This window comes from Rattus rattus, chromosome 7 (genome assembly GCF_011064425.1).
Source record: "Rattus rattus isolate New Zealand chromosome 7, Rrattus_CSIRO_v1, whole genome shotgun sequence".
Taxonomy (NCBI): domain Eukaryota; kingdom Metazoa; phylum Chordata; class Mammalia; order Rodentia; family Muridae; genus Rattus; species Rattus rattus.
In genome coordinates this window covers 101,335,551-101,363,529 of record NC_046160.1, presented here as the reverse complement: position 1 = coordinate 101,363,529, position 27,979 = coordinate 101,335,551, and the positions used below count along the sequence as shown (strand labels likewise).

At 45.4% G+C, this 27,979-nt stretch overlaps 1 protein-coding gene across 1 annotated transcript; it reads left to right on the top strand.

Annotated features, from left to right (window-relative positions):
- Positions 1-405: 405 nt before the first annotated feature.
- Vipas39 (VPS33B interacting protein, apical-basolateral polarity regulator, spe-39 homolog) lies at positions 406-23,892 on the top strand. The gene is made up of 20 exons (XM_032908213.1): positions 406-534; positions 2,851-2,943; positions 4,524-4,626; positions 6,001-6,141; positions 7,439-7,477; positions 8,273-8,337; positions 10,420-10,476; positions 11,494-11,586; positions 12,107-12,140; positions 12,991-13,093; positions 14,324-14,351; positions 15,270-15,343; positions 17,162-17,237; positions 17,799-17,933; positions 19,145-19,186; positions 19,483-19,572; positions 20,627-20,713; positions 21,177-21,266; positions 21,661-21,765; positions 22,957-23,892. The coding sequence occupies exons 2-20, from the start codon at positions 2,851-2,853 to the stop codon at positions 22,975-22,977; spliced, it is 1,476 nt and encodes a 491-aa protein (XP_032764104.1). The 5' UTR covers positions 406-534; the 3' UTR covers positions 22,978-23,892.
- The last annotated feature ends 4,087 nt before the right edge of the window (positions 23,893-27,979 follow it).

Sequence of the window (27,979 nt, the reverse complement as noted above, 5' to 3'; positions counted from 1 at the left end):
TTAACTTCCGGCTCCTCCTCGCTCTTACCGGGTACTTCCGTTCCAGCTTGCCGAACCGTAGGTTCTGTAACTTCTGGAGTTCCTTCAAACACTCTCAGCTTATCTTGAAATGTCTCTAAGTCTATGCCCCCAAACTCCTAATCCTCACCGGCAAGGACGCAAAATACTCGTCTTATTGTTTCCTTGGGCCCTAAAACTATTCTGCTGAGTCTGATGGGAGTTGTAGTTTGAAACAATCCTTCCGATAACTGCGGAAGGTCATGCTGAAAGTAAAGGAAATGACCTAGCATTATGCGCTAGGGTTTCTGGGAATGGTAGTCCAGAAGCCTCGCGGCCCACCGGGAGAATATAAGGATGATCGAGGTCAAGGAACTACAACTTCCAGAATGCTTTGCGTGTGTTCCTTTCACCTTCTTGAGACTCTCTTCGGCTGTCCCCTTCGGCCCTTCTCTATGCCTCACAGCCTGTTTAGAAAGGCTGGTCCGGCGGCAGAGCCTGGCGCTGTCCTGAGAAGGAGCGCTCGGTGCGGAAGAGGTGAGGGTGTCCCGAGCCCCTGTCTAGGCCGCGTGTCTAGTTGAACCCACCCTCTCCGCACCCTTGTTCTTTCCCTGTCTTCTCTTAGGCATTCTCACTCCCAGACTGATTCTTTTGTCGGGACTACTGTATGGGCTCCGAGATGGGGCTTCCAGTAAGCCTCAACGCAGCTTACTCAACATTTGGTTCTGAACCTGTCTTCTCAGGGACCCTCCAGGCTCTGGTGTTTGCTGTAGATGCGTGGCTTCCTGTATGGTCCTCCTGTCTTTGTTCTCAAGAATCGCCTTAAAAACCTAGCCTAACTTCCAGTATCTCATTTCTACAATACCATGAAGCAAGGGATGTCTTGGTTGTAGGGTTTTGTTTTGGGTGTTTTTTTAAAAAATGGGTCCTGTTTTTCCCATGTCATGTTCCTGTTCCCTCGCATCTGTCCCCCTATCCTTGTCAGACTGTCAGTGTACAAGTGACGATAAGATCAAATCTCGGAAGCATTTTCAATTACTTTGAAGCCCCCTTTTCTTTGTACCTTCTTAGAGTCATAAATTGTTACCATTTTACTTACCAAGTAAATCACCATCTCTTTTTGTCACTAGAAATACAGGTTAATACAATGTATCCACTGCTGTGGTCTGGCAAAAGATTCTAGGAATTCTTCATGATATACTAAGTTTGTTAGACATGTTCTCTACCTATTTCTACTTACCATTGTAAAGGTCTGTCTAGTTTCCCCAAAAGTCTAGGATCCAGAAACCCAGGATTGTCCTTTGGAGTAGGAGTGATTGAGTAAAGTTGTTTTGATGTTTAATACTGTTGAGTTTTGCTTTCCTGGTCGGTGGGAACCTCCTAGGCTTACATTTTAGGATTGTTCTGAGGATAAATGAATGACAGTTAATTATGAAATTGCACACATGCTAGAAATGTTCTATACACACCTTCAATAGTTGTGGCCTGGTTTAGAATTTCTTTTAATCTTTAAAACTCCTTTTTAAATTTTTTTTTTTTTTTTTTGGAGGCTGGGAATGTAGTTCAGTGGTAGAGTGCGTGACTAAAACACATGAGGCCCTAAACTCAATTCCCAGCACTGCGAAACATAAGGTTTTCCAGTTTTATCTAAGGTAGCATTAAGATTAGGTAATAAAAAAGGTAGTCAAGGGGTTGGGGATTTAGCTCAGCGGTAGAGCGCTTGCCTAGGAAACGCAAGGCCCTGGGTTCGGTCCCCAGCTCCAAAAAAGAGAGAGAGAAAAAAAAAAAAAGGTAGTCAGGCGGTATACTTTGCATATATTATCTAGTTCAGTCCGAATTCTTATATGGCAGGTTACCTGCTATATCCACTGTACACAGGAGGAAATAAACATCTTGGTAAGGTATCAAATGCTAAAGGGATGTAACCTTAAGTGTTAATTTTCTGCCAAGCACTCTGTTAGGGTTTTGGAATACTATTTACTCTTCACTATAAGCCAGTAAGGCAAGATTGCATTTCTCCAAGGCTTAGAAATGAACCATTTGCCTTTTAACTTTGAGAGCCTATAAGGAGTCAGGGACTGTAGAAATCTTGAAACTTACTGGGTCAAACCACAGTTCACTCTTACATAGTTAAGCTTGAAAAGTTTGTTATTGTTGTTTGTTTTTTTGTTTTGTAAAATAATACCTAATTTTAGAGCAGTCATGAGAATAATTTGGGATCTTTTAGCTAATATATATTTTCTTGGTCATGATCTCAGAAATTGGCCTCATAATTGGCCAAGTGATTAATAAAATAATCATGAGTTGATGATACAGGCAAGATAATTCTGCTTTTAAAAATTGCTTTCCTTTCATTTATATTTCATTTAAAGAGCATACTGTCAGAGAGGGACATTTGTTGACTGTAGTCAGCTGTAGTTTTCCAGAGCTTAGAAGCACAACTCAGAGGTGGCACTCAGTAAATATATGTTAATACATGAATTTGCTTATTCTGTTTGGGGTGAGCTTTGGCTGATCTTTGTGTGTTCAGCAAAATTACAAGGAATCCTTAGAACATTTGCCTCCCCTTTGCCTGGGTACCCTCGTTCTAATGAGATCATCCAGGAGGAATACTATAACTAACGTGCCCTTTTCATAGTTCCCATTGTATCTGAGTCCTTGAACACAGTAGAGATTCTTGGATTGATTGTGGCTTAATTGGAATATCCACCATGATCTGATGAGTTGGAAATCCAAGGCTCTGACCTGCATGGCAGGTGCTTTACAGGTTCTTTTCTACATCCCTTACTTCTGGGAGCTGTTAGTAGAGGAACCCTTTTTTGAGAGACTGTACCTGTCTTCCTTTCCCTCCAGATGAACCGGACAAAAGGTGATGAGGAGGAATATTGGAACAGCTCCAAGTTCAAGGCGTTCACTTTTGATGATGAAGATGATGAGCTCTCGCAGGTGGGTCACAGGGAGTGCTAAGGGTCACACCTTACCCTTGGATGCACTTCTCATCTCCAGCAGGTTCGTCAAAATGTTAGGTCAGGTCTTCAGAAAAGACTGTGTATTAGTCAGGTTTTATCAGTATATGAAATACCCAAGGTAACCATCTGATCCAGAGAAAAGCCTAACTTTGGCTCAGTTTTTAAGGTTCTGGATCATGGTTGCTTAGCTCTGTTGTTTGGACCTGGAATAGACAGCATTTCACGGTATAGTCACACAATAGAACAAAGCAGCTTACCGCATGGCCAGAAAGCAAAGAGGTAGGACATGGCAGGGCACCACAATCTCCTTTAAGAACACCCTTCCAGGGGTTGGGGATTTAGCTCAGTGGTAGAGCGCTTGCCTAGCAAGCGCAAGGCCCTGAGTTCAGTCCCCAGCTCCGAAAAAAAGAAAAAAGAAAAAAAAAAGCCGAAAAAAAAAGAACACCCTTCCAGTGGCCCAAGGAGCTCCTATTAGGCTCCACTACTCGGGTTCTACTGCCTCCTCATAGGGCTACCCTGAAGACCAAATTTTCAACACATAGCCCTTTGGGGGACATTCCAAATTCAAACTATATAGTGGCCTATGAAATGGCTCACCAATAAAGACTCTTGCCACGATCCTGGTGACCTGAATTTAGTCTCCTTAAAGTTGTCTTGCTTAGTTAGGTTTCTGTTGCTGAAACAAATATAACCAACAGGAACTTGGGGGAGGAAATGGTTTATTTTATCTGACAACTCTCTGGCTATATTCCATCACTGAGGGAAGTCGGGCAGGAACCTAGAGGCAGAAACTGAAGCAGGGCAGTGCTCTTTACGGGGTGCTTCTGGTTTCCTGGTCGTGGTGTTTGGTCACAGCTAAAGAAGCCCTGACTGAGCCAGCCTATGGGTTCCTGTTTTGTTTTGTTTTCATTTTCTCCCCTATTTTTCTCTCCATCTTTCTTCCACAGGGCCTCACTGCGTAGCCCTATATAACTTTAACTCACAGAGATCTGCCAGCCTTTGTCTCTGGAGTACTCGAGGGTGTGCTGCTGGGTCCACCATGCCCAGGGTCTTTTCCTAAATGTTTTTTCTTTTATTATAGCTGCCTTATCTCATGAGTGCTGGGATTATAGGCATGAACCACCACACCCAGTTCATATCATTGTCATCTTTGAGACGGAGCCTTGTATGTTATTTGACTGGTCCCAGGTTCTTGGTCTCAAGCCATTTTCCCCTTTGCCCCAGCAGCTGGAACTCTAGGCATGCACACCACTGCACTGTGATGACTTGGTTTTGAAAACTGACGTGTTGGGAATAGTCATTTTTGGAGAAGTGAGTAAAATGCACTCAGATTTTCAAACAAGGCATAGTTAGCATATCATAGAATTCACAAGTGGCTTTGAGCCTTGAACTGGACCACAGTGGTGTGTACAGCAGAATTTGATTCTAGGCTGGATTCGGACTTCAGATAGTTACTGGCAATCACTGAGAGCCCCTTCTCAGCCACCTTGCTTAGCAGGGAGCAGGAGGGAAGTGAGGCTTGCCAGACTGACTATTGTGCTTCATGTTCCTCTGCAGTTAAAGGAATCCAAACGGGCAGTGAATAGCCTTCGAGACTTCGTGGATGACGACGATGACGATGACCTGGAGCGAGTCAGCTGGACTGGAGAACCTGTGGGAAGTAAGCTGAAGAGGCAGGCCCTATGTCAGTAATGAAGGGTGTACCTCTCTCCTCAGTGCTGGTCAGAAATAGCTCTGCTAGTCTCAGGTGACGCAGCCTGGAAGTTCATATCGGGCAGAGCCATGTGGAGACGCACAACAGTAATGCTTATATGGCTTCCTGCATCTGCTTTTCTGAAGCAGATGCTTAGATGGCTATTTCAGACTCCTGCAGGGCTTGTTAAAATTACAGGTTCCTAGGCTTTACTCTGGAGAGCCTCATTCAGTAGGTTTTTGTAGGGGAGGTGTGTGTGTGTGTGTGTGTGTGTGTGTGTGTGTGTGTGTGTGTGTGTGTGTGTGTCTGTGTGTGTGTGTGTGTGTGTATGTGTGTGTGTGTGTGTGTGTGTGTGTGTGTCTGTGTGTGTGTGTGTGTGTGTGTGTGTGTGTGTGTGTGTGTGTAGACCTGACCACTGAGTTACAGTCTCAGTTATGGATCTGTACTGCTCGTCATACTTGGAGTTGTCAACTTCAATCCTTATGACAGGTTGGCAGAAGTGCTATGTATACTTAGCCATCAATCGTAATTATATGATACCACTTAATTTCTTCATAGACTCCGTCTAGTTCTCTTCCCTCCACTTTTCCATCTGAGGTTTAAAGTGTTTTTGGTTGGAAGTTCTTCCTAGAAGGTAGTATAGCATGATTTACAAATAAAAATGAGCTTTTCGCTCTTCTTGTTCTCCTTTTTCGCTCTTCCCCTCTTCCCCCTTTGTCCTTTCTCTCCCTATTCCCCTCCCCCCCTTCCCTCCACATGCTCATGGCCAGCCTCTACTCCTCTCCTCTTGTACTCATCTTCTCTCTCTCGTCCCTCTCCCTTGTCTTGTCCTTTCATTAAACCTCCCCACGCGGAAAAAAACGAAACAAAACAAAACAAAAAGACAACAAAAACAAAAATGAAATGGGGCATGATGGTGCACACCTTTAACTCAGCACTTGGGAGGTAGAGCAGGTGGATCTATTTTCAGGCAGCCTGGTCTACAAAGCAAGTTCCAGGACAGCCAAGGCTACCTGCTGCCAAAAACAAAAAACAAACAAGAGTGAAGTAGAAAGAAGAAAAAACCCTGATTTTACACACGATCTGCTAAATAAGTTATTTTAATAATTGCTCAGTTAATAGGAGAGGCAGAGCATCTTTTCATCTATTTGAAGGTTGTCTGGAGTCTTCATTTATTCATTCCTTTGTCAGTTTCTCTATTGATTAGCCTATTTGATCACATCTTTCCTGGCCTCTTGCTGGCCGAGGGACTGGGGCGTCTTGAACAGTTTCAGTGCTAGTGAGTGTTGGGTGGCAAGGACTGATTTGGAAGAGGCTTACTTAGTTCTTGCTATCCTGCAGGTATCTCATGGTCCATCAAAGAGACTGCTGGGAGTAGCGGGTCAACCCCTGAGGGACGTGAACAGATGAAGGGCCGGAACAGCTTCTACACACAACTACCCAAACCTCCTTCCACCTACTCCCTGAGCAGCTTCTTTAGAGGTAAAGGATGGTGGGTAAGGGGCAGAGACTTTTTTTTTCTTTCATCAGGAACATGGTCAGGCTAGTGTTTTCATTGACTGCAAAAGAATTCTCATTTGAGGGGTTGGGGATTTAGCTCAGTGGTAGAGTGCTTGCAGGCCCTGGGTTCGGTCCTCAGCTCTGAAAAAAAAAAAAAAAGAATTCTCATTTGATCAGGCAGCTTAGTATTAGGGTTTGAGGAAATCAAAATTCCCAGGCATTAGCCTGGATTTGTAGAACATAAATGAAGTTGAGAGCTGTGTATCAGTGCAGAAATTTGCTTAGACCACAATTCCTTCTTGCCTTTTATGCTATCCTGTTGGGAACCTCTGTGTGTCGCTGGTGGGATGTGTAAGTGTGCAGCTGCTGAGGAAGATAGTGTGGCGGCTCCTAAAGCAGCTGGACAAAGGATTAGCATGTGAACTAGCGTCGCAATTAGGTACTTACCAAAAAGAATCTAACACGGTGACTTGAGCACGTGCTTTTATGCTAATATTTGAAGAAACGTTGTTCAAAAGCCAAAAAGATTAAGACTGCATCTGTCCATTGTGGGCTATAAGGATAAGCAAAACATTGAATTCACATTCAGTAGACTGCTACTTCATCTTAGAAGGGAATGCAAGATAAATGTTATAATAAGGATGGGCCTTAGGGAATTACTCAGGGTGCAATAAACCACAAGACAAATACCATGTGACCCCATTCAGGTGGGTAGAGGCAGAAGGTAGGGCCACAGTTTCCTCAGGGCTGGGGTGGAGGGAATGGAGAATTCCTGCATCACACAGAGTCTCAGGCCTAGTGCAAGTTCTGGAACTGGATGGACAGTGTGAGTGTACTTCATGCCACTGAGTTCTACACTTAAAGATGATGGAGAGGGGTAAATCGTATGCACTTAAAATATTTCTTTCTGACCCGTTTTACTAGCACATCAGATTTTTGAAGTTGAATAAAGGCTTTTATTTCATTTATGTATATGAGTATTTTGCCTACATGTATGTTTGTGCACTATTTGCATGCCTGGTGTCCACGGAGACCAGAAAAGGATGTTGCAACCTCTCAAACTGGAGTTACACATGGTTGTGAGCTACCATGTGGATGCTGGGAATCAAAGTCTGGTCCTCTGGAAGAGTAGCCAGTGCTCTTAACTCTGAGCCATCTCTCCAACCCCAAATAAAAGCTTTTTAACCCCTATTTCTTCATATTGTGTAGTAAGGCTCTGTGTGCCGTGAGTGATCTGGCTTGAACTGTTGGCCTCTTTCTGCTCTGTTCTTTCCCTCAGGCAGAACTAGACCTGGGAGTTTCCAGTCCCTTTCTGATGGTAAGCATGGTCCTTTTCCTGATTGCTCTGGGAGATGTTGGTGATTTGGGTACAGCCTGGAGACTCATGGGGACAGGTAGTAATTAGGGGAGTAGAGAAAGTGTCTGGTACTAAGTGAGGAAGTAGAAGCCATGTAGGCTCCATTGCCAGGGACGACTGCTGGGGCCACAGTCAGGAAAGAACCGAGCTCTGCCCTCGGCCATGGAGCTACCCAGACAAAAGAATGGATTTTTGTTTGTTAAAAAAGAAAGTTCCAGTGAGATAGCTCAGTGGGTATTTATACATATGCTGGTGTCTTAGCGTTCTGTTGCTGTGAAAAGTTACCATGACGAAGGCAACTATTATAAGGGAAAGCATTTAACTGAGAACTTGCTTACAGTGTCAAAGGTTAGTCCATTGTCATGGCAGAAAGTATGGCAGCATACATGGTGCTGGAGGAGCTGAGATCTCCATCATGATCCTCAGGCAGAGAGAGAGCCCCAGTGATATACTTCCTCCAACAAGGCCACACTTCTTTATCCTTCTAATCCTTTCCAATAGTGCCACTCTTTGGTGACTAATATAGGAGCTTATGGGGGCCAATCTTATTCAAACCACAGCTAGATGACCCGAGTCAGAGTCTGATCCCTAACCTCAGAGTTGTCCTCCACCTCCACACTCTTGGTATGGTGACGCACGCACGCACGCACGCATGCACGCACGCATGCACGCAAGTGGGAAAGAAGCAGGAGAGGAAAGAAGGATAAGAAGCAGGTTGTACAGTGCCTTCTAAACTGGCTTCTGTTCCTTTTTCAGCTCTGTCAGACACACCTGCCAAAACTTATGCTCCAGAGCTGGGGAGGCCTAAGGGAGAGTACAGGGTGAGTTACAGAATGTCTCTCCCCTTCTCCCTCCATTACTTACTTATTTTTAAATTTACATTTATTTATTTATTTATTTATTTATTTATTTATTTATTTATTTATTGTGTGTGTGTGTGTGCGCGTGCATGTGTGTGCACGTGCGTGTGTGTGCGTGCATGCGTGCGTGCATGCGTTTGTGTGTGTGTGTGTGTGTCACATGCCAAGTATAAGTGTGGAACTTGGAGGACAGTTTTGTGGGGGGAGTTGGTTCTTCTTCCACCATGTGGGTTCTGGGAATTGAACTTGGGTCATTTTGTTTGGCAGCAAGTGTCTCTCCCTGCAAAATCATGTCACCAGCCCTCATTTTGTTGTTTTGAAATCAGGTTTCCCTCTGTAGCCCAGCTGGAGCCTGGCACCCACCAGATAGTCCACTCTTGTCTAGAACTTATGGTAACTCCTCTGCCTCAGTCTTTCAAGTGCTGACATTACAGTTGTGAGCCATCATGTTCAGCTTGAGTTACATCTTAATATTGGTGTGACAATTAGACAGTATCAAGTGCTCTGCTTAATTTTCCCAACTGTTCGAGCAGCTGTTACAGTCATTTGTCACTGAATGGCAGGGATACATTCTGAGAAATGTTGCTAGGCAGTTTCATCTTTGTGCAAACATGAGATGTGTTCACACAAACCTAGACTCGATAGCCTGCATTCTACATCCGCTACTTTAGGATGTGAACCTGTTTGTCTATTACTTACCCATGGGACATGATGACAAATGTTTGTGTATCTAGATGTAGAAAAGGTATAGTAGTACCAATACTATATAAGGGGCTGGCGAGCTGGCCCGGTGGGTAATGAGTGCCTGCTGCACAAGCATGAGGACCTGTATTTGGATCCTCAGGGATCATAAAGTAGGCATGACTGCATGTGTCTGTACCCGCAGTGCTGCAGGGCAGGGACAGGAAGGTTGCCGAGCTCCGCTGGGCATCAACAGAGCTGAAAAACAGCAAGATCTCAAGAGACACTGTTGCCTCAAGAGAATGATAGGGGGGTGATAGGCAGGACATCCTCCGCTGGCCTTCACATGTGTGCACATGTGTGCACACGCATGCACCCACACACACAAACACACACACACACCCCACTAGACAACAGGAACTTTTAGCTCCATTAAATCTTTGGCACTGTCATTGTATATGCACTGGCCAGAATGTCATTATGCAGCACATGACTCCTCTTATAGGTGAGAAAACTAAACTGATCTTTTAACAGAATTCCTTTTTGGGTTCTCACAGCCAGGAAAGGATAGAACTTGGACTCAAAATCTCTGTTTTCCTAACATAGGCCCCCGTGCTTCCTTACGCCTGCTGTCATTTGGGAGTTTAACGTGAAACTGAATGATTGTCACTGTGGTCTGGGAGTTGGTAGAGGTCAGATTCCCACAAAGCATTCTAAACAAGCAAACTGACTCAAAGGGAAGAAACTATATTCTAAGATCAAAAGGGGCTACGTGTCAGAGTCTTCCTTTTCTTGTCTAACGATACTAACTAACTATAGTGGGGTCTCAGATGTGATTGCATATAGAATTCAAATCCTGAACCAGTCAGCAGAGGTTTCTGGGCTTTGTTATTGGTCAGTCCCTCTTTGGTCTGTGTCACCCTTGGTCTAGTTCTTTCAGAAACTCAAACCAAGGCCAGGTGGTGATGGTAGGGTACATGTTTAATCCCAGCATCAGGAAGCAGAGATAGGCAGATCTCTGTGAATTTGAGACCAACCTGTCTACAGAGTGAGCTTCAGGACAGCCAGGGCTATATAGAGAAACCCTGTCACAAAAACCTTAGGAGGAAGGGGGAGGAAAGGAAGGAAGAAAGAGAAAGAAAAGAAAAGAAAGAAAGGAAGGAAGGAAGGAAGGAAGAAAGAAAGAAACTAACTCAAACCAAGACCAAAGTCAAACAGAACCATTCTAGTTTTATTTTTTAATCAATTCTTTCCCACAGATTATTTCTCTTATGGGGGCACAGACTGAATTTGAGGCATCGAGCTGGTTCACTAGCAGTTCTGAGCCCTTAACGTATGATTCATCTGTTGCTAATATTCCAGGATTACAGCAATGACTGGAGCCTCAGTGATACAGTGCGACGCCTCCGCCAGGGCAAGGTAAGGCTCCTGAGGAGGAGACTCTTGCAGGATTCTTTGGCAGGATGAGCAATGTGTTCCCATAGGAAGGATTTCTTGACATTCTTTCCAGTTCCCATTCCTGAAATGGAGTGGTTTTCAGGGCAAAGCAAATCCGCTATAGTTAGACGCCAGCTGTGAAGTCTGTGACCCGGGTTTAGCGTTGCTTTGCTGCACAGGGGAAGCAGTGGTGGATAAGAGTTGCTATGTGTGGAAGAGCACGCTCGTAAGCCCAGCCCTGGGAGGCCGAGGCATGGAAATAGCGTGGGAAAGCCACCCGATGCACAGCAAGTTTGAGGCCAGCGGGGTGCACAGTGGAGGAGTCCCTCCCTCTTTCCAGTCTGCTCTAACACCACAGAAAGAGAGTGATACCTTGTCAGCTAATCTTTGTACATGGTGTAGGATGAGTGTTGAGGTTAATTTCTTTTCTATTTTTTAAGATCCTAATCTTAGCATTGTTGAAAAAAACTTCTTTTTCATTGAAATTTTGAAATACTTTTTTGAAAATTAGTTGATTATTTAGTGATGGTCTTCTTGTGTGACATTCAAAGACAGAACTACCGTGACTGAGGGCAGATGAGCGGTTGGTGGACTAGGAACAGGAGGGCATTAACATCATGGTGGACAGAGGGGCTGTCTAAGGGTGACAGAAGCGTTGTGTGTCTCTCCTGTAGTGGCTGTAGTGTCTAAGATGTAGGCCCTTTCAGAGCTCAGCTATGCACTTGCACAGGGTATAGTGTATGGAAACTACACATGAGGGAAAATAAGTGATAAGTGACGATGTGCTGCCTTGACCAAGACTTGAAGACATCAGCATCCTACAGGGCATTGCATTGCTAGATAGGGTGTGAGGGGCCTGCAGGCTCACAGAGCACAGAGACCAGTGTGTAATATAGAGGTGCTCTCTGGCTGCTTCCTTTGTTGCCTGTCCCTCACTATGTGGTGATAGGGAATACGGGCACTGGTCTTCCTGACACACACTGTGTTCTCGCTCTGCAGGTCTGTTCACTAGAGCGCTTCCGCTCCCTCCAGGATAAGCTGCAGCTCCTAGAGGAGGCCGTAAGCATGCATGATGGGAACGTCATCACTGCAGTAAGTGAGCTTTGCTGTCCGTCGTTCAGTGCTCCTGAACATCCATCCAGTCAGTACTGACCAGAAGTCTGGGCTGCTTGTCCAGAGTCAGGCTTTCGCTCTGCGGCATAGGGCTCTCAGGAAGCCGTGCTCCTCCCGCCTTAGTGGAGGAACATGCTTTCTGTGTGGGATTGTCAGTGTAACCAGAAATCAGAAGGCTGGCTGTTCTGTGTTATGCAGAGTATCAGCACCGGCACTGTGAGAGTAGTTTCACAGGAGACAGGAGGTAATGTGGACACAGTAGGCATGGCCATGTGGAACTGTGAGGTAGTTTCTCAGCCAGTGTGGACACAGTGGGCACGGGCATGCGGACACCTAGGACATGGCTCAGTTCCAGAAGTCCATCCTTTCTTTCCGTCCCACAGAGGGTGTGTGTCTGCCTGCAGTGATCCCTAACACGTCGCTGGCCTCATTCTTAGATGTGAGGTGCTCAGGGCAGCCTTTGTGAAGGGATGCACAGTCTTTGTCTCTTTTCCTCAAGGTTCTGATCTTTCTGAAGAGGACCCTGAGCAAAGGTGAGCATGGTTTGAAGGAAGTCTCCACTCAGCAGCACATGTGGCTTTTATACCAGAATTCACCAGGGTTAAGTCTGGTTCCGAGACAGCTGAGGTGGCCTGGGCCTAAGAGCACACATCACATCACACCTGTAAGGGCAGCTTGTAGGGTGGGGGCTGTATTAGCCTCCTCGGCAAGATGTGGGTTGTGTGTTAGAGGATGTGAGAAGTTCTGCTATTAGTGTTAATTAAGAATTAAAAGGCAAGGGGCTGGAGAGATGGCTCAGTGGTTAAGAGCACTGACTGCTCTTCCAGAGGTCCTGAGTTCAAATCCCAGCAGCCACATGGTGCCTCACAACCATTTGTAACAGAATCTGATGCCCTCCTCTGGGGTATCTGAAGACAGCTACAATGTATATAAAGTAAATAAGTCTTTTAAAAAAAACAAAACAAAACAAAACAGAAAAAGAGCTAAAAGGCTGACTGGGTGGCTGTGCTGCTCCACTGCCCAGGTTCTCGACTCCTGGCCCTTTCACAGGGGCCGCAGATCAGACATCCTGCACATCAGATGTGTGCATTACAATTCATAGCAGTAGCTACATTACAGTTAGAAGTAACGGTGAAATAATGGTACAGTTGGAAGTTCACCACAACATGAGGAACTGTATTAATGGGTTGCAGCGTTAGGAGGGTTGGGAACCACTGCTCTAGAGCACAGAGGCTGACAGTGATGGTGGGTTGAGACCAGGAAGAGCCATCCTTAGCTGTTGCTAGGCTTTCGGGTGACAATGCTTGGGGTGGATGAGTGGAGAGGCCACACTCAGACTTGAGTACTAGGAAGCTTTACTTCTTTCTCTACCTAACGTGCCAGAGATCCTTTTCCGAGAGCTGGAGGTACGCCAGGTCGCACTGAGACATCTCATCCACTTCCTTAAAGAAATAGGGGACCAAAAGCTGCTTTTAGATCTCTTCAGGTAAGCACTGGGCTATGGAATTTGTCAGGTATGTTTCCAGAGCACTCGGGGCAGGGGTTGGGGGGGTGAGTTGCAAAAACATTGAAGATACTATCTCTTTCCAGAAACGCCTAGAGAGCAAGATCTTGAAATGTGTTGGGATAATTATTCCACCATACAATCTGGTGGGATGGCAGGGTGTTAAGAACCAGGCCCCACAGTCAAACATACCTGGACTGTGTACGGTTGTTACTTGTTACTCTGATATTTTGAGCAAGTCACTAGAGTTCCTGAGAGTGGCCTTTTCCCCTTGTAAAGTGGAGATGGTAACGTCTACCACATAGGTTCATGGAGACTGACTAGCAGGCTAGCATTAATGTGCCGTGTTAATGTTTGCTAAGCATTTTCTTATATAGACCTTGATTAAAGGTGCCCTCCTCTTATCCAAGTAGTGCCAGTGAGAGTGCAGTAGTGGGGGAGGGGGAGGGGCTATAGCTTTCCAGTGAGGATCCCCAGGAACGTCTCCTAGAAACCTTGGGATTGGGCTGCACAGGGAAGGGAGGTGAGAAGGGGCAGGCTGTCGTTCTGTGGCCTTCTACCATCTTCTCCTTCTGTTTCATTCCAGTAAATGTGTTTTGCCCTTGGATTAAACTGTATGCATATTTTATCCTTTCCTCAATGTCAGAGAAGGTATGAGAACCTCTGATTAGACTTTGTGACCCAGACTAACTCATTTACCCTGAAGCCAGACAGTGATAAGCTGCCCCAGACTGATGTGGCAAAGCAGTTTACCTGGTTAGGCCAGAAGGAGTTTGCCAGAGAAGACATGCTCACAGAGGCAGGCTGTTTGCTCTTTCTTGGCTTTCCTTTCCAGTCAAGGAAGTCTTGTCAAGCACCCCTCTGTGCCAAGGTAGTGTTGTTAATTATTGTCTATTCAGGATAAGGAGGAAACAGAAGACAGAAAATGGTGTTTTAATTTTGAGTAAAGAAGCAAAGACATGGGTAGGTAACGATTGGCTAGGGCAGGCTAAGCTCTTAAAGCCCTGTTCTGCCTGCTTTATTTAGTTAGAACATAGAACAGGGGACAGTAGATATGAAAGTCAGCAGGTGTTGGAAGGGTAGAGGTGGTAGGAAGAGACGCGTTTACCTCAGTGTAGAGGCGTTTCTTTGTTTATTCTGGAGAGTGTCTCTTATGTGAGGAGTATTGGGAGGTCAGTGGATCAAACTCTCCTGCTCTTTTGCTTTCCCCAGGTTCCTAGATAGAACAGAAGAGCTGGCGGTAAGTGTGGCGTTTGTCTCTGTTGGGAATCTATTTACCAGACATCTAAGTCAAAGCCCAGCCCAGCCGCCAAGCCCTCCTGCTGATTGTTTCCTGTTCTTAGTTGATTAGATCTAGAAAAACGACACTGTGCCTAGCTTAGTCCCTCACATACACATAAGTCTGTAGTCCAGGAGGACTCTGAGAGTAAACAGTGTCAGTTTTAGAGCATATAAAATCTAATTATAATCTGGAGAAAGGTGGCTCAGTGGATGGTGCTAGCAGGAGACCCTTACTTTGGATCCCCAGGACCCATGTAAAAATTGAGTGTACTGGGTTTGCTTCTGCAAGCTCCGTGCTGAGGCAGTGGAAGTGAGAGGATTCCAGAGGCTTGCTGGCCAGACAGTCTGCCTTCATTCAGGTGCAATGGGAGACACAGGCTCAGAAGACAGGGTGGATAGACTGACGAGATGGCTCAGTAGTTAAGAGTGTGTATTGCTTTTGCAGAGAACTGGAATTCTATTCCCAGCACCTATATCAGTCAGCTCATAACTACCTGTAACTCCAGCTTCAGGGAATCTGATGTTTTCTGGCGCCTCAGGCATCTGCACTTAAACCCATGCACTCACAGTTAAAATAAATCTATAAAGAGATAATGCAGAGAGCAATAGAGAGAGAACCAGACCCTTGCTCCTGGCTCTTACACATACACAAGTGCAGGGAAGTACACACGAGTGCGCACACATCCACTTAGTGTTCTCTCTCTTCCTCTTTCTTCCTCTCTCCTTTTCTCCCTCTCTCTCCCCCTCCCCTCCCCCTCTGTGTACGCATACATATGCTCTTTGTGCTCACATGAGTGCTTAGACAAGTGCTATCCTCCTAGTGAGCTCCCTCTCTCTTTTACAGATATGTTAGCTCCATTCTGTTGTTTTGTTGTAGCTATCCCATTATCGAGAGCATTTGAACATTCAGGACCCTGAAAAACGGAAAGAATTTCTTAAGACGTGCATTGGGTAAGTGTGGGGAAAACGTCTTACGTAGATCTAAGAGAAGAGAATGGGATGATGGCTCAGAAGGGAAGGCTAACCGTGACTCACGTGGGCAGTATTTGTAGGTCGTCTACCTCAGTGGCTCCCAAATCCCAGTCTCCGCAGAGTTTTCACTGATTGGAAGAAACCTCAAAAAAAGAAATGGGCTAGATAGGATCTTTCCCTAAAGCTAAACCTACTGAGATAGAAAGACTCGTTGTTCTCGAACTTTGGTTCTCACACATCTCGTTTTGGCAATAAAACTGTGATACTTTAATGATTTATTTACTTTATATACATTGGTGTTTTGCTTGCATATTATGTCATGTGAGGTGTTAGATTCCCCTGGAACTGGAGTTACAGATACCTATGAACTGCTGTGTGGGTGCTAGGAATTGAACCTGAGTTCTCTGGAAGAGCAGCCAGTGCTCTTAACCTCTGCAGCCCCAGTAGTAAATTTTTTTATGATTTACTATAATAAAATTAAAAGGTGAAAGTGATTGTGGACCTTGAGTATTTTTCTTGTTACAAGTCTTGAAGCCCCAGTTCTCAGGGCTACTGCTGTAGTGCAAGGTTTCATCCAAACTCAAGTCCTCAGTAAGACAGGCGCACAAAGCTGTGGGTATCACTGTTCTGATGGATGCTCACTGCTCTTGGGAGTAACTCATTTTACTGTTGACCGGCCTTCATCAGGAAAGGGCGCCCATGGCTTAAGCTGAAATGTGCTTCTCTGTATCTATCCTACAGCTGCATAGCCTCTCAGCACCCCTGCTTCTCAAGGTTCATTGTTCACACTTGGTCCAGCCATTCCTTATGGAAGCATTTCTAGGGTCACATTTAGAATTCACTTGTGTATGAGATTCCTAATTTCATGTTAGCAGATAGAGAGCTGGGGTTCACACTTCCCTGGGTCAGTGTAATTGATCTCAGGATTCTTTCTGTAGTGAGTAGAGGAACAAGCATCAGTCTACAGGAAAGAGGTCTGAACTGAAGGTTAAAGGGGCTTTCCGCTCTCGTGGACCCAGACTGGCTTTGAACTTGCTATGGAATCAAGAACTCCTAAACCTGGCTCCTCCTCATAAGTGTTGGAATTACAGACATGTGTCCCCTTATCTAGCTAAAGACATAGTTTTGAAGATGGAGTCCTTGACATTTCTGTAGATCAATCTTTGTTAATTTTCCAACCAACACTATGCAATATAATTTGCTTTTTTTTTACTCTGCTCAGCAAGTTCTGTGGGCACATTGGCGATGGGTGGTTGTCTTGGCTCTCTAGCTTTGTGACCCACTCACCGAATGGCTAACTCCCCAACCAAGCTGCCCCTTACTCATTCACAGCAAAATCACAATTGTGCATTTTGTGGACTTTGAGAAGATTCCTTTTGAGTTTTCAAAGTCTCGGTGTCTCCCTCCCTCCTTCTTTTCCTCCCTCCCCCCCTCCCTCCCTCTCTCTCTCTCAAGGGTATCATGTGATCCAGGCTGAGTATGGTGCTTTCACCTATACCGTCTCACCGGGTCTATGCAGTGCTGGCGATTGAATCTGGGGCTTTGCGCATGCTAGGCCAGCACTATACCAGCTGAGCTACATCCCCAGCTCCAGTCAGCAAACCTCAAATACAATATCCAGACCAAATTATACTGTAGCTATTCTGTCTGCCTTAAAGGATCCTGAGAAGGTGCATAGGGATCAAACGTGTTAAAAACCGTGAACTCAGAAGGTTTTCATGATTGTTTGGTTTGGTCTTGTTGGGTTTGTTTTGCTTTTCACATAGAAAAAGTACTAACCTTGTGGCCCTTTACCAGTTTGCCCTTTTCAGCGGAAGACTCTGCACATGTGCAAGACCAGTACACGCTGCTGGAGCGCCAGATCATCATCGAGGTGAGACTCCGTCTCTGCTCTGCTTCTGTGCCCGGCTCAGAGCCCTCAGCATCCAGGCCCCCCTCAGCTCTGCTCGCCGTTTTCTGGCATAGACTTTTATTTCTTCTCTTTTTCTTGATTGTCCTTAGGCATTTTTTCCTCTCTTTCCTGCTACTGGCCTAGGAGTATTTAATGTGTCCTCTAGTTGAGATTTCTTGTCATTTCCACTTCCAAAATTTCTTTCCTCCCTCCCTTTCCTTTCTTTGTTTTTCTTCCTTTCTTTCTTTTTGTTTTGAGATAAGATATCATAGAGTCCAGACTGGACTGTGTAATGAAGCCATGGACTCCTGATCTTCCTGCTTCCTCCTCCTAAGTGCGGGGATTATAGGCGTGCAACACTAAGCTGAGCTGTGGAAATCTCTAAATTAAACTTAAAAATCTAGGACCTGGTTATGGACTTTAGCCCTCAAGGGATATCCTAAGCAATTTCTGTTGGAAACACAACTGCTGTGATAATGCAGGTATTTTCCTGCCTATCCCAATGGACACTGTTCCTTTTCTCACTTACCTGATCCACCACAGGCCAATGACCGACACCTAGAGTCTTCAGGGCAGACTGAGATCTTCCGGAAGCACCCCCGAAAAGCTTCCATCCTCAACATGCCACTAGTGACGACACTCTTCTACGCCTGCTTCTATCACTACACGGAGTCCGAGGTACAGGCGGAGTGAGAGCGGAGCATTGTTCAAATACACTATTGTGAGGTATTGTCAGCGGGCCTGTGTGGTTTTCAGAAATCATCCAGAAACTTCTCAGCACGAGCAAGCCAAGAGGAACAAAGGTTATGAGGGTTCGCTGGCCGTCTGTGGCTGGTACCCTAGCAGAGCACCTGCTACCTCTGGTGCTGGCTCCCTTAGCATAGAGGAGAGTAGTGTCAGAAGGCTATGGGTAGCTCACATTAGCATAGAGGAGAGTAGTGTCAGAAGGCTATGTGTAGCTCACAGTTCCAAAAAAGAATTCTTAATTTTATGTGTATGGGTGTTTTTGTTTGTTTGGTTTGTTTTGCTTTGTTTTTGTTTTTTGTTTTGCTTTTTTAAGACACAATTTCTCTCTGTATCCCTGTCTCAAGATCCTGGAACTTGCTCTATAGTCTAAGCTAGCTTCAAACTCAAAGAGATCTGCCAGCCTCTGCCTCCTGAGTGCTGGGATTAAAGACATATGTATGGGTGTTTTGCCTGCATGTACCTGGGTATAGGTGATGCCTGTACCCATGGAGACCCAACAGGGTATCTAATCCCCTGGGACTGGAATTACAGATGGTCGTAAGGTGACGTGTGGATGCTAAGAATTGCCAGACTCTCTTAAGAGTAGCCATTGCGGGTTGGGGATTTAGCTCAGTGGTAGAGCGCTTGCCTAGGAAGCGCAAGGCCCTGGGTTCGGTCCCCAGCTCCGAAAAAAAGAACCAAAAAAAAAAAAAAAAAAAAAGAGTAGCCATTGCTCTTAACCACTGAGTCACCTCTCCAACTCCTTATTCTTTTTTTAAAAAGTTTGGACTTAATCCTTACAAGTATGCTTTTCTCTTGGATTAGCAGAAAAACAAAAAGAGCAAAAAGAAAGAAAAACATTCAAAAAACAAAGATACGAAAGAAGGGAGGAAAGAAAAGGAGAGAGGGAGAGAAGGAGGGAGGAAGGGAAGTTTTGGCAGTGGAAATGACACAAGACATGTGGACTGGAGGACACAGTGTTATACTCACTCGTCTTCTTCCTGATGCAGTGGGGTGTGTGGTACTCCATCAGACCTGAGGAGACTTTCTCATAAAGTGGTTTCTGGGTTTCAATGGTTTATAATTTACACAGAGGGTTTGTGTAATAAAGAAGAAAATGAGGATTTGTGGTTTCACTAGTTTCTTCCCCCGTTTCATCCTAGGGGACCTTCAGCAGTCCAGTCAACCTGAAGAAAACATTCAAGGTAGCATTGCATTGACTGTTGAGTGAAGTAATACTCTGGTAACCTGTGCACTGGGTTCACAGGATGTGCAGGATGTCAGGGTAATGTAGAAAGTCAGTGGGAAGTGAGAGAAAACGTCTGTCACACTGTACATCAGTGTGGGCCTTGGAAAACAAAGGGTCTTTGATGACTGCAAACTTGGTTGCTTTTAAGGGTCAGGATCAGTGTCAGCAAATACATTTGCTTTTCTCAAATTGTAAAGCATTTCATGGATGCAATTCTCTACCTTCTTACTATTGCTGCTTTCTGCTCCTCAGATCCCAGACAGACAGTATGTGCTGACAGCCTTGGCTGCGCGGGCCAAGCTTAGAGCCTGGAATGATGTCGACGCCTTGTTCACCACAAAGGTGGGTGCCCTGACCCTTGTGAGGCCTTTGGAGGGCGAAGGCTTCTTTGGTCTCCTACATTCCTGTTGCCGATGAAGCTTCTTCCAGTCTCTGTTTCCAAAGTTTTAGATGAAAGGAAAATTTGAAATAAGAGTATAGTGGCCACTGTTCCTACTTACTAATTTATTAACATTTTGGTGCATTATTTAGCTGCTTTTTTAAAAAACGGGCATTTTTTTCATAACCATTTGAAAGTAAAGTGTAAGTGTAACACTTTCCCCTTTAATATTAGCATTTGTCTCATAAGTATTACATCTCAAGAAATTTATTTACTTATTTATCTATCTTGAAGTGTATAAATCACAGTGGAATTTTTTTTCTAAGATTCACTTTTCTTCTATACATGACATTAGCCTGCATGCCTAGGGAGGAGGGAAGAGGCAGCTGAGGCCCCTGGAAATGGAGTACAGACGGCTGTGAGCCACCATGTGGGTGCTGGGAATTGAACCTAGGTCCTCTGGAAAACCAGCTAGTGCTCTTCAGTACTGAGCCATCTCTCCAAGAAACGGAGTGGAGTGGAGTGGAGTGCATAGGCAGCATGCACAAAGCCTGGACTCGCTTCCCAGCACAGACAACTCAAGAAGAGGTTCACTTCTCACTTCTCCCTATACACCTCAGGCCGGGAAAGCCCTGTTGTCAGTAGCTTCCCAGATCCTACTGTGTGAGTTTACAAATAAACAATTCCATATGCGGGTAAAGATGGAGAAGTAGAATTTTTTTGTACTGACAAACTTAGGATGTATGTGTTATTCATTACTTTTTCCATTTTGAAACATTTCACAAACTATTTTCTGTGCATTACTGTTATGACCAACGATCTTATTTTATTTCATACATCGTACTCTTTTCAACCCTCTACACTCCTTGACTTTTCTAAAAAATTCATCTCTCGCTGTTTCTCTACCCCTCCCCTCTTCCTGTCGTCTACCATGCTTTCCTGATGTGACTGTGAACCGCACACGAGGTGAGGCCAGTGTGTTAATGGTGCTTGGCTCACCTGTGTCCTTTCTTTCAGAACTGGTTGGGTTACACCAAGAAGAGAGCACCCATTGGCTTCCATCGAGTTGTGGAAATTTTGCACAAGAACAGTGCCCCTGTCCAGGTAATTTCTCTGAAAAAGAGCTAGTGGTGGGATGTGAGCTAGCTATCCTCATTTTCTTGATGGTGGCACTGTGGCTGTGCCGGACCTGAGATAGAGAAGTGCAGGGAGGAACAAAGTAATTTCAGACCCTCTGTGAAGAACAGCTGCTGTATGTAGCCGTATAGAGAACTCTGCACTGTTGAGATGATTCGGAAGAGTTTCCTGTTGGCCTGGGAGCAGCAGGCACACCCTGGACCGTCTCTAGACGCTGTGTGTTTGGCTGCGGGGTGAGAGAGAGAGTTCTCTTTTCTCCCGAGGTAGCAGGGAAGTGCTGCTGAACATCACCCCATTTCCCACCACAAAACCATGGTCATAATGGCTTGGCAGACATTGAGTATTGAATTCTTCCTTGTTTAGAACTTACTTTTTTGATCCAGGGAGACCCTTGTTTTTATCATTAATCAGAGGACTTTTTTCCCTACAGATATTGCAGGAATATGTCAATCTGGTGGAAGATGTGGACACAAAGTTGAGCTTAGCCACTAAGTTCAAGTGCCATGACGTTGTCATTGACGTGAGTCTCTAAGAACTGAGAACCCTGAGTTAGGTCGTGGGTGGAGAGCCAGGGACACAACCTGTTACCCCAGATCTTGAAATGCTGCCAGTGACTTTGACTGAATAGACAGAATAGTCTGGCAAGAATTAGTTTGGAGACCAACACTCCTGTATTGTTTTCCCAGTCTCCAGATTGAATTCTCAGCTTTTAGCTTTTTGGAGTCATTAGAACTGAATGAAGCTATACGAGCTCTGTAACCTCTCCAGCATGGGGTTCTATGGGTACGTTACACATCATCCTGCTCGCAACTGCTGTCCTTTTCTGGAGCCCAGGGGCAAAGAAACAGTGGCAGAGTGAGTGAGTTCCCTATCGAGGAGGCTGAGTAGGAACGTGATTGTGTTTTTGTGTACAGACTTGCCGAGACCTGAAGGATCGTCAACAGTTGCTTGCATACAGGAGCAAAGTAGATAAAGGATCTGCTGAGGAAGAGAAAATCGATGTCATCCTCAGCAGCTCGGTAAGTGACCCTCTAGTCAGCCTAGGAGAACATTCCCAAAGTAGCATCAAGTGTATGTGCCCGAGACCTAGGCAGGTGCTCTTAGCTGAGCCATGTGGATCCGAGACACTCTGTGGGCTGAAGGAGCAGAAGTGCTATTTTTAAACAGCAGAAGTCCCTTTGAGATATGAATTGGCAAGTTCCAAGCTAGTAAGAGACCCTGTTTCAAAAAAACAAGGTCGATAGCATCTGATGTGTGAGGTTGATCTGTCCTGCACGCACACATGTACACGCACACATACACGCACACACACACACACACACACACAGTTAGATACTGAAGTGAGATATGAAGACCTCAGCAAGGAGCATAACTGATGCACTGATCATCGCCAGACCTAGTAGAGAGCAGAAACGACAGAGCACATGGTAGAGACTCAGTAGCCAGGCTTATGATCCTTCCAGGACATGGCCGTGACCTGCCTGTTGGAAAGAAGAAAGTAATGAAACAGAATTAGCCATTTTGGAAGTCCTGGTTATATATAAAATCACTGAGCCTCTCATTAGCATAGAACTTAATATTAGGTATTTGTTACCCATGCTTAGTCACCTAATACTAGTGAATCTCAGCACTAAGGGCAAAGCCAGGTTAATGCTCTTAATGGCAATCTGTAAAGTACAGAACAGGTATTTAATCTTTCTCTGAATAAATGAACTCCCACATACTTCTCAGGGCTTGGGTGATGGCTAATTCATAAAGCACTTGCCACACGAGGGTCTGAGTCTGGTCCCCAGCACCCACATAGGCTGGCATATGCTTGGGATCCTGGCACTGGGGAAACAGAGACAGGCAGGGCCCGGGGGCTCATTGGCCAGCCAGCTGGCCCAGGCTAATAAAAGCACCTGTTTAAAAAACAAGGTAGGTAGCATCCGATACGTGAGGTTGACCTCTGTACACACACAGAGTTAAAAAACAGTTCTTTGCTGGTGCATGGCCACAATCCCTCTCCCTTAGAGGCTAGGGCAGGGAGATCAGGAGTTTGAGGTTAGCCTGGAATACATACTGAGTTCTGGGCTAGACTGGGCTACATAGAGACACCCTGCCCCAAACAGACAAAAGAACTCAACAGCTCCCGATTCAATCCTTACCTTCATTTCCTCACTGTAGTGTTAAGTAACAACTGACATCTTCCTCCTCTGCTTTTTTCGCAGCAAATTCGATGGAAGAACTAAGGTTCTTTTGCTACCCTGAAAGCTGCCTCGCTTCTTACTCTTTCTGCCTCTGGAAACAGAGAGCTCTCTTCTTGGGAGAGTCACTGCATTCTACCACGGGAGCCTGTCGTCCACAGGCAGTGCCTGCTGGTTTGGAGACAGAAACCAGCCTTGGAGCACATGCATCTTGAGACTGATCTGTCCAGGGGACATCATCTCCAGGCCAGTAGCTAAGGCTTTGATTCTCAAGAAGGAGGCTCTGCAGCGGTGCTGTGGAAAGGCGGGAGCCCACGGGTAGGATGTCCCGTGGTCAGAGGAAAGTGACCACTCCACAAGCACATCTGGACTAAGCCCCAGGCGTCTCAGGACGGTCGGGACATTCCTGGTCCTTTCAGCTGTTACTACCCAGTTCTGTTCTAAAGGGAGTCAGAACAGAACTAAAGTGGCCTTCAGGGGCCTCAGGAAGGAATATCAGTATTGCTCAGGACCTGCTGGAAACCAGAGTCAAGTTGTCAAGGCACAGGGCCACACATCTAGGACAGTCACTTCCTAAACATTGTGTACCTTCAGCCAGCATCCATCTGCTGTTGCTGTCAACGTTGTGTAGGGTGTGTGAGGGATGTAGGGTCCCTCTATCCCCTGCACACTGTCGGTGTGAGCCATCTGCTTCCAACATGTCCTCTGCTTCTCTGTCAGAAACAGTTTTACCTGGAATTCAGATTCACCAGTGCTGGAGCGCTCTTTTAGACAAAAATTATTTCACCAGAAGCAGCCACAAGTCTCACCTGGGCTACTGTAGTAGTACTTCCATTTAGATATCTCCACAGAGGCCCTGTTGCCCTGCTGAGGACTTGAGCAATGTTCCATTTTGCCCCGTGCCTCCCTGAACTGGATTTTCCCAACGTACAACATTCCTAATAAAACTGTTGTATTCTTGGTGCCTCCTCTTTCTTATAGCATCTTCCAGTAGCTTCTGGCTACTTAGTGCATAATGGTGACATAATTGTACCTCTGACTGCCAGCAGCCTGCCATCACATCAATTATAGTGTCACAGTGTCACAGCAAGGCAGGAGGATATGGTTAATACCAATAGTCCAAGACACAGATGACCTGAGTCCTAGCCTCAGCTCTCCTGCTGACAAACCAGTACTAGGGAGAGGGCTCTTATTTTGTAGACCCTTCTTCAATGGTACAAAATCAGGACCGTAGTCTATGACTGGCGTTCTACACTCGGTTAAAGTGGGTGAAGGGGAAGGAAAACAGGTAATGTATGTAGCACACAGCATGCTCTAGGCTAAGACTCTACTTAGCTAGGGGAAGTCTGAGCTGCTAGAAACATCTGGCAGTATCTGAAGGCACTTCTTACTGCCAAAACTGGGAGTGTGTTGGTAAATATGGGAGTGTGTTGGTAAATATGCACAGGACAGATCCTAGGAATTACCCTGCTGAAAACATTAGTTAACAGCAGTGTTTAATCCTGCCTTCGGAATGGGCTCATGGGTAAAAGTGCTTGCCATCAAGTCTAAAGACCTGAGTTTGGCCATTAGACCCTGCCATAGTAGAAACTGAGAACTGACTCTCATAAATTGTCTTTTGACCTTCACATGTCTGTAAGCACACACAGTATGCACTATGCAGATGTTAAAGGTTTCTACATTAAAGGGATCTGCATTTTCCAGTTATCTACAATTCCAGGTAGCCTCATACCTCATTACTTTAACTCAGTATCATTTCTTACTGTTGAAGAAGTGGGTTTAATTTGTTATATCAGACTTAGTAGAGGAATAGAACCGCTAGGGGTCCAGATAGTTAATCTATCCAACCTCCTGGTATACTTTGTTATGGGGATTTGACCCGAGTCAATATGGTGGCTAACAGTCTGTATAAAGTGGTTGTTTTTGTGTCTGGTGATAGAATTTTACAGGGAGGGAGATGAGGGAGGGAAGATAGCTATAAAATGAAGGACACATGGCTTGGCTAGAAGTGAGAGTTACTGTCTGAGGGCTACTATTGTAATGAAACACCATGACCAAGCTGGGGAGGAGAGGGTTGATTTAGATTACACTTTCATATTGCTGTTCCTCAGGACAGGAACTCAAATGGCTGGAACCTAGAGGCAGGAGCTGATGTAGCATTCATGGAGGAGCACAGCTTACTCACTGGTTTGCTCCTCATGGCTAGCTCAGCTTGCTTATAGAATCCAGGACCATCAACCCAGGGACAGCACCACCCACAGTGGGCTGGGCCATCTCCCATCAATCACCAACTAAGAAAACGCCTTGTGGCTGAATGTTATGGTTCCCTTCCTTCAGATAACTCTAACTTGTGTCAAGTTTACATAAAACCATCCAGGCACAGTAACAAACTAGGATGCTTGCCTGCAACCTCAGTAGAGTAGTCTGCTACAGGAGCCGTTGCTGGTCTTAGTCATGGAATTGAATGTGACCTGGCTGAGGAGTCCCCAGAGGAGGGTCAGGAAGAGGTGGGGCAGTTACAGGCCTAGCTGCTGAGCTACACCAAGGCAGCCAACCAGGTAAGTAATGAAGCCAAACCAGCAACTAGGTTATTTCATTTCGACGTTCTAGATTCTTCACAACATCATCCCTTGTGGTTCTTTCTAACAGAAACATACAAGGGAGGGATTCTGGGAAGCATTTTGGTCTAACCAAGTTGTCATGTTAGAAAGCTGTGACACTGAATCCCTGTTTTTGAGAACGTACAAATATGTGTCTAGAATTGGTGTCTGCAGGATGCTGTATTAGTCATGCAGGTCTGGCAGGTTTTGAGGTCCTCTTTCCTTTAGGACAGGAAGCATCACTTGCATGAGTAGGATGTGACATCCTACTATGTCCATTCCTCTAAAAGGGGACTAGAGAAGTCAAACATAAAAGGCAACAAATGGTACGTTATATTTTTTATGAATTATCTGAAATGAGTAAATCCAAATGTAGAAATCAACAGTGGTTCCAGGAGGTGGGAAGTGGAGAGGACAGGAATAGGGAGTCAATACTTAATACAAATAGGATTTCTTTTTGTGAGTATAAAAAGGAGGTAGGGTTGGAGAGATGGCTCCATGGTTTAGAGCACTGCTTGTGACAGTTTGTATGTGCTTGGCCCAGGAACTGGCACTATTAGGTGAGGCCTCGTTGAAGTAGGTGTGTCACTGTGGGTGTAGGCTTTAAGACCCTCCTCCTAGCTGCCTGGGAATCCATCTTCTCCTGTTTACCTTTGGAATGAGATGTAGAACTCTCAGCTCCTCCTGCACCGTGCCTGCCTGGATGATAATGGACTGAATCTCTGAACCTTACAGGTCCCAATTAAATGTCCTTTATAAGACTTGCCTTGCTCATGGTGTCTGTTCACAGCAGTAAAAGCCTAACACTGTTTCTTCAGAGGTCCTGAGTTCAATTCCCAGCAACCACGTGGTGGCTCACAACCATCTGGAATGTGATCCGATGCCCTCTCCTGGTGTGCCTGAGGACAGCTACAGTGTACTCACATACATAAAATAAATAAATCTTGGAGAAAAAATGAGATAGTCACACAACATCCTGAATGCACTACTGAATTGTTCATTTCCAAATGAATAACTTTATGTTAGATGAATTTCACCACCTTTTTTTTTTAACCTGAAGAGATTTAGAAGCTGAGTAGTTTTAAACTTGGATTCCAGCCTCAATTGCTACAAGATTGATTACTGACCATAAAGAGAAAAGGTGGTACAAAGAGCTAGAGTAGCCGTGAGGTAGAGCGCTTGCCCAGCCGCTGCAAGGCTTCGGGTTCAGCCCTCAACACCACAGGCTTCCTTTAGTGTGTTATGGTACATTTCTGTAGTCTCAGCTTCATAGGACAGCGAGTCAGGGGGATCATATTTAATAAGCCACTGTCTCAGAGAGGGGCTGCCAACATTGCCCAGGATGCACAGGTCCTGGTTCAGTCCTATGTACTACAGGGGGGAAAAGAACATTGAATAAGTATCTGGGTTTATTGTTATTGGGGGGGGAAGGAGAGGGGGAGTGAGAGAGGGAGAGAGGGAGCACAACACAACAATGCTCATGGAGGATTCTCTTCACCGTTAGGTGAACCCAGGTCACTAGGCTTGCTTGTAAATCACCTTTACCCACTTAGGATCTCACGGGTTCTGTCAGTTTCTTTTTTAAAGCAGTGCTAAGATCTATACGATACTCCCATCTGCAAGAGACTATAGAAATCTGCAATAGCATCTTCTGTTGGGGAAGACAAGTGCCACCCCGGCCTGGTTGAGCATTTCTGCAATGAAAGGAACCTCGTCCTCCTGGCATCCAGGCCAGGAAAGCTTGCAGGCACGTCCTGCCCCTTTAAGAGCAGAGGCTAGAATGAGCTGGTTGCTAAGGAGTCATAATGATAACCCTCTTGGGTGGCTCCTTCCTTATGTATTTCCACCTGCCCAGACCAGAAGTCCTGAGGAGTAAAGCACATCTTTGTAGTAGAGATGTAGGTAGATGGGGTTGTATGTCTAAACAGTCTTTAGGCTGAGTGCCCATGCTGTAGATGAGGGATCAGTGATCCCCAGACTGAGCTCTGTTCTACATTACAGGGAACACAGTTTACTGAAAGTGGAGGTTTCCCTTGAAATGAGATCCTGTGTGGTATTTCCAGCAATGTTTCCAAAGCTCAGGTAATAGAAGGGAAAAGCTCCCAGCTGAGAACACCCATGAAACCTGTTGCTCTCGTAACTCCTACTGAAAAGCGTACCTGCAGTCAGTACAGATAAATATTACCGTGAATTCCCTTTTAGGTTTCATGAATCCAAGATAGTGGTTAGGAAGAAATTAGGAAACCTCTGTGGCCACATTCCAATAGAGATGTCAACCCTCAAGTTCAGAATCTGGAAGGAGAATGGTGCTGACGCCCACCAGTTGAGGACTCATGAGCTAGCCACATACACCACCATACTTAAGCCCCTCTGCCTGAACCCTTCATCTCCAGAACGGGGAGTCATGCTGTTTGGTATCTGTTGCTGCAGGCACTGGTACTTTGGAA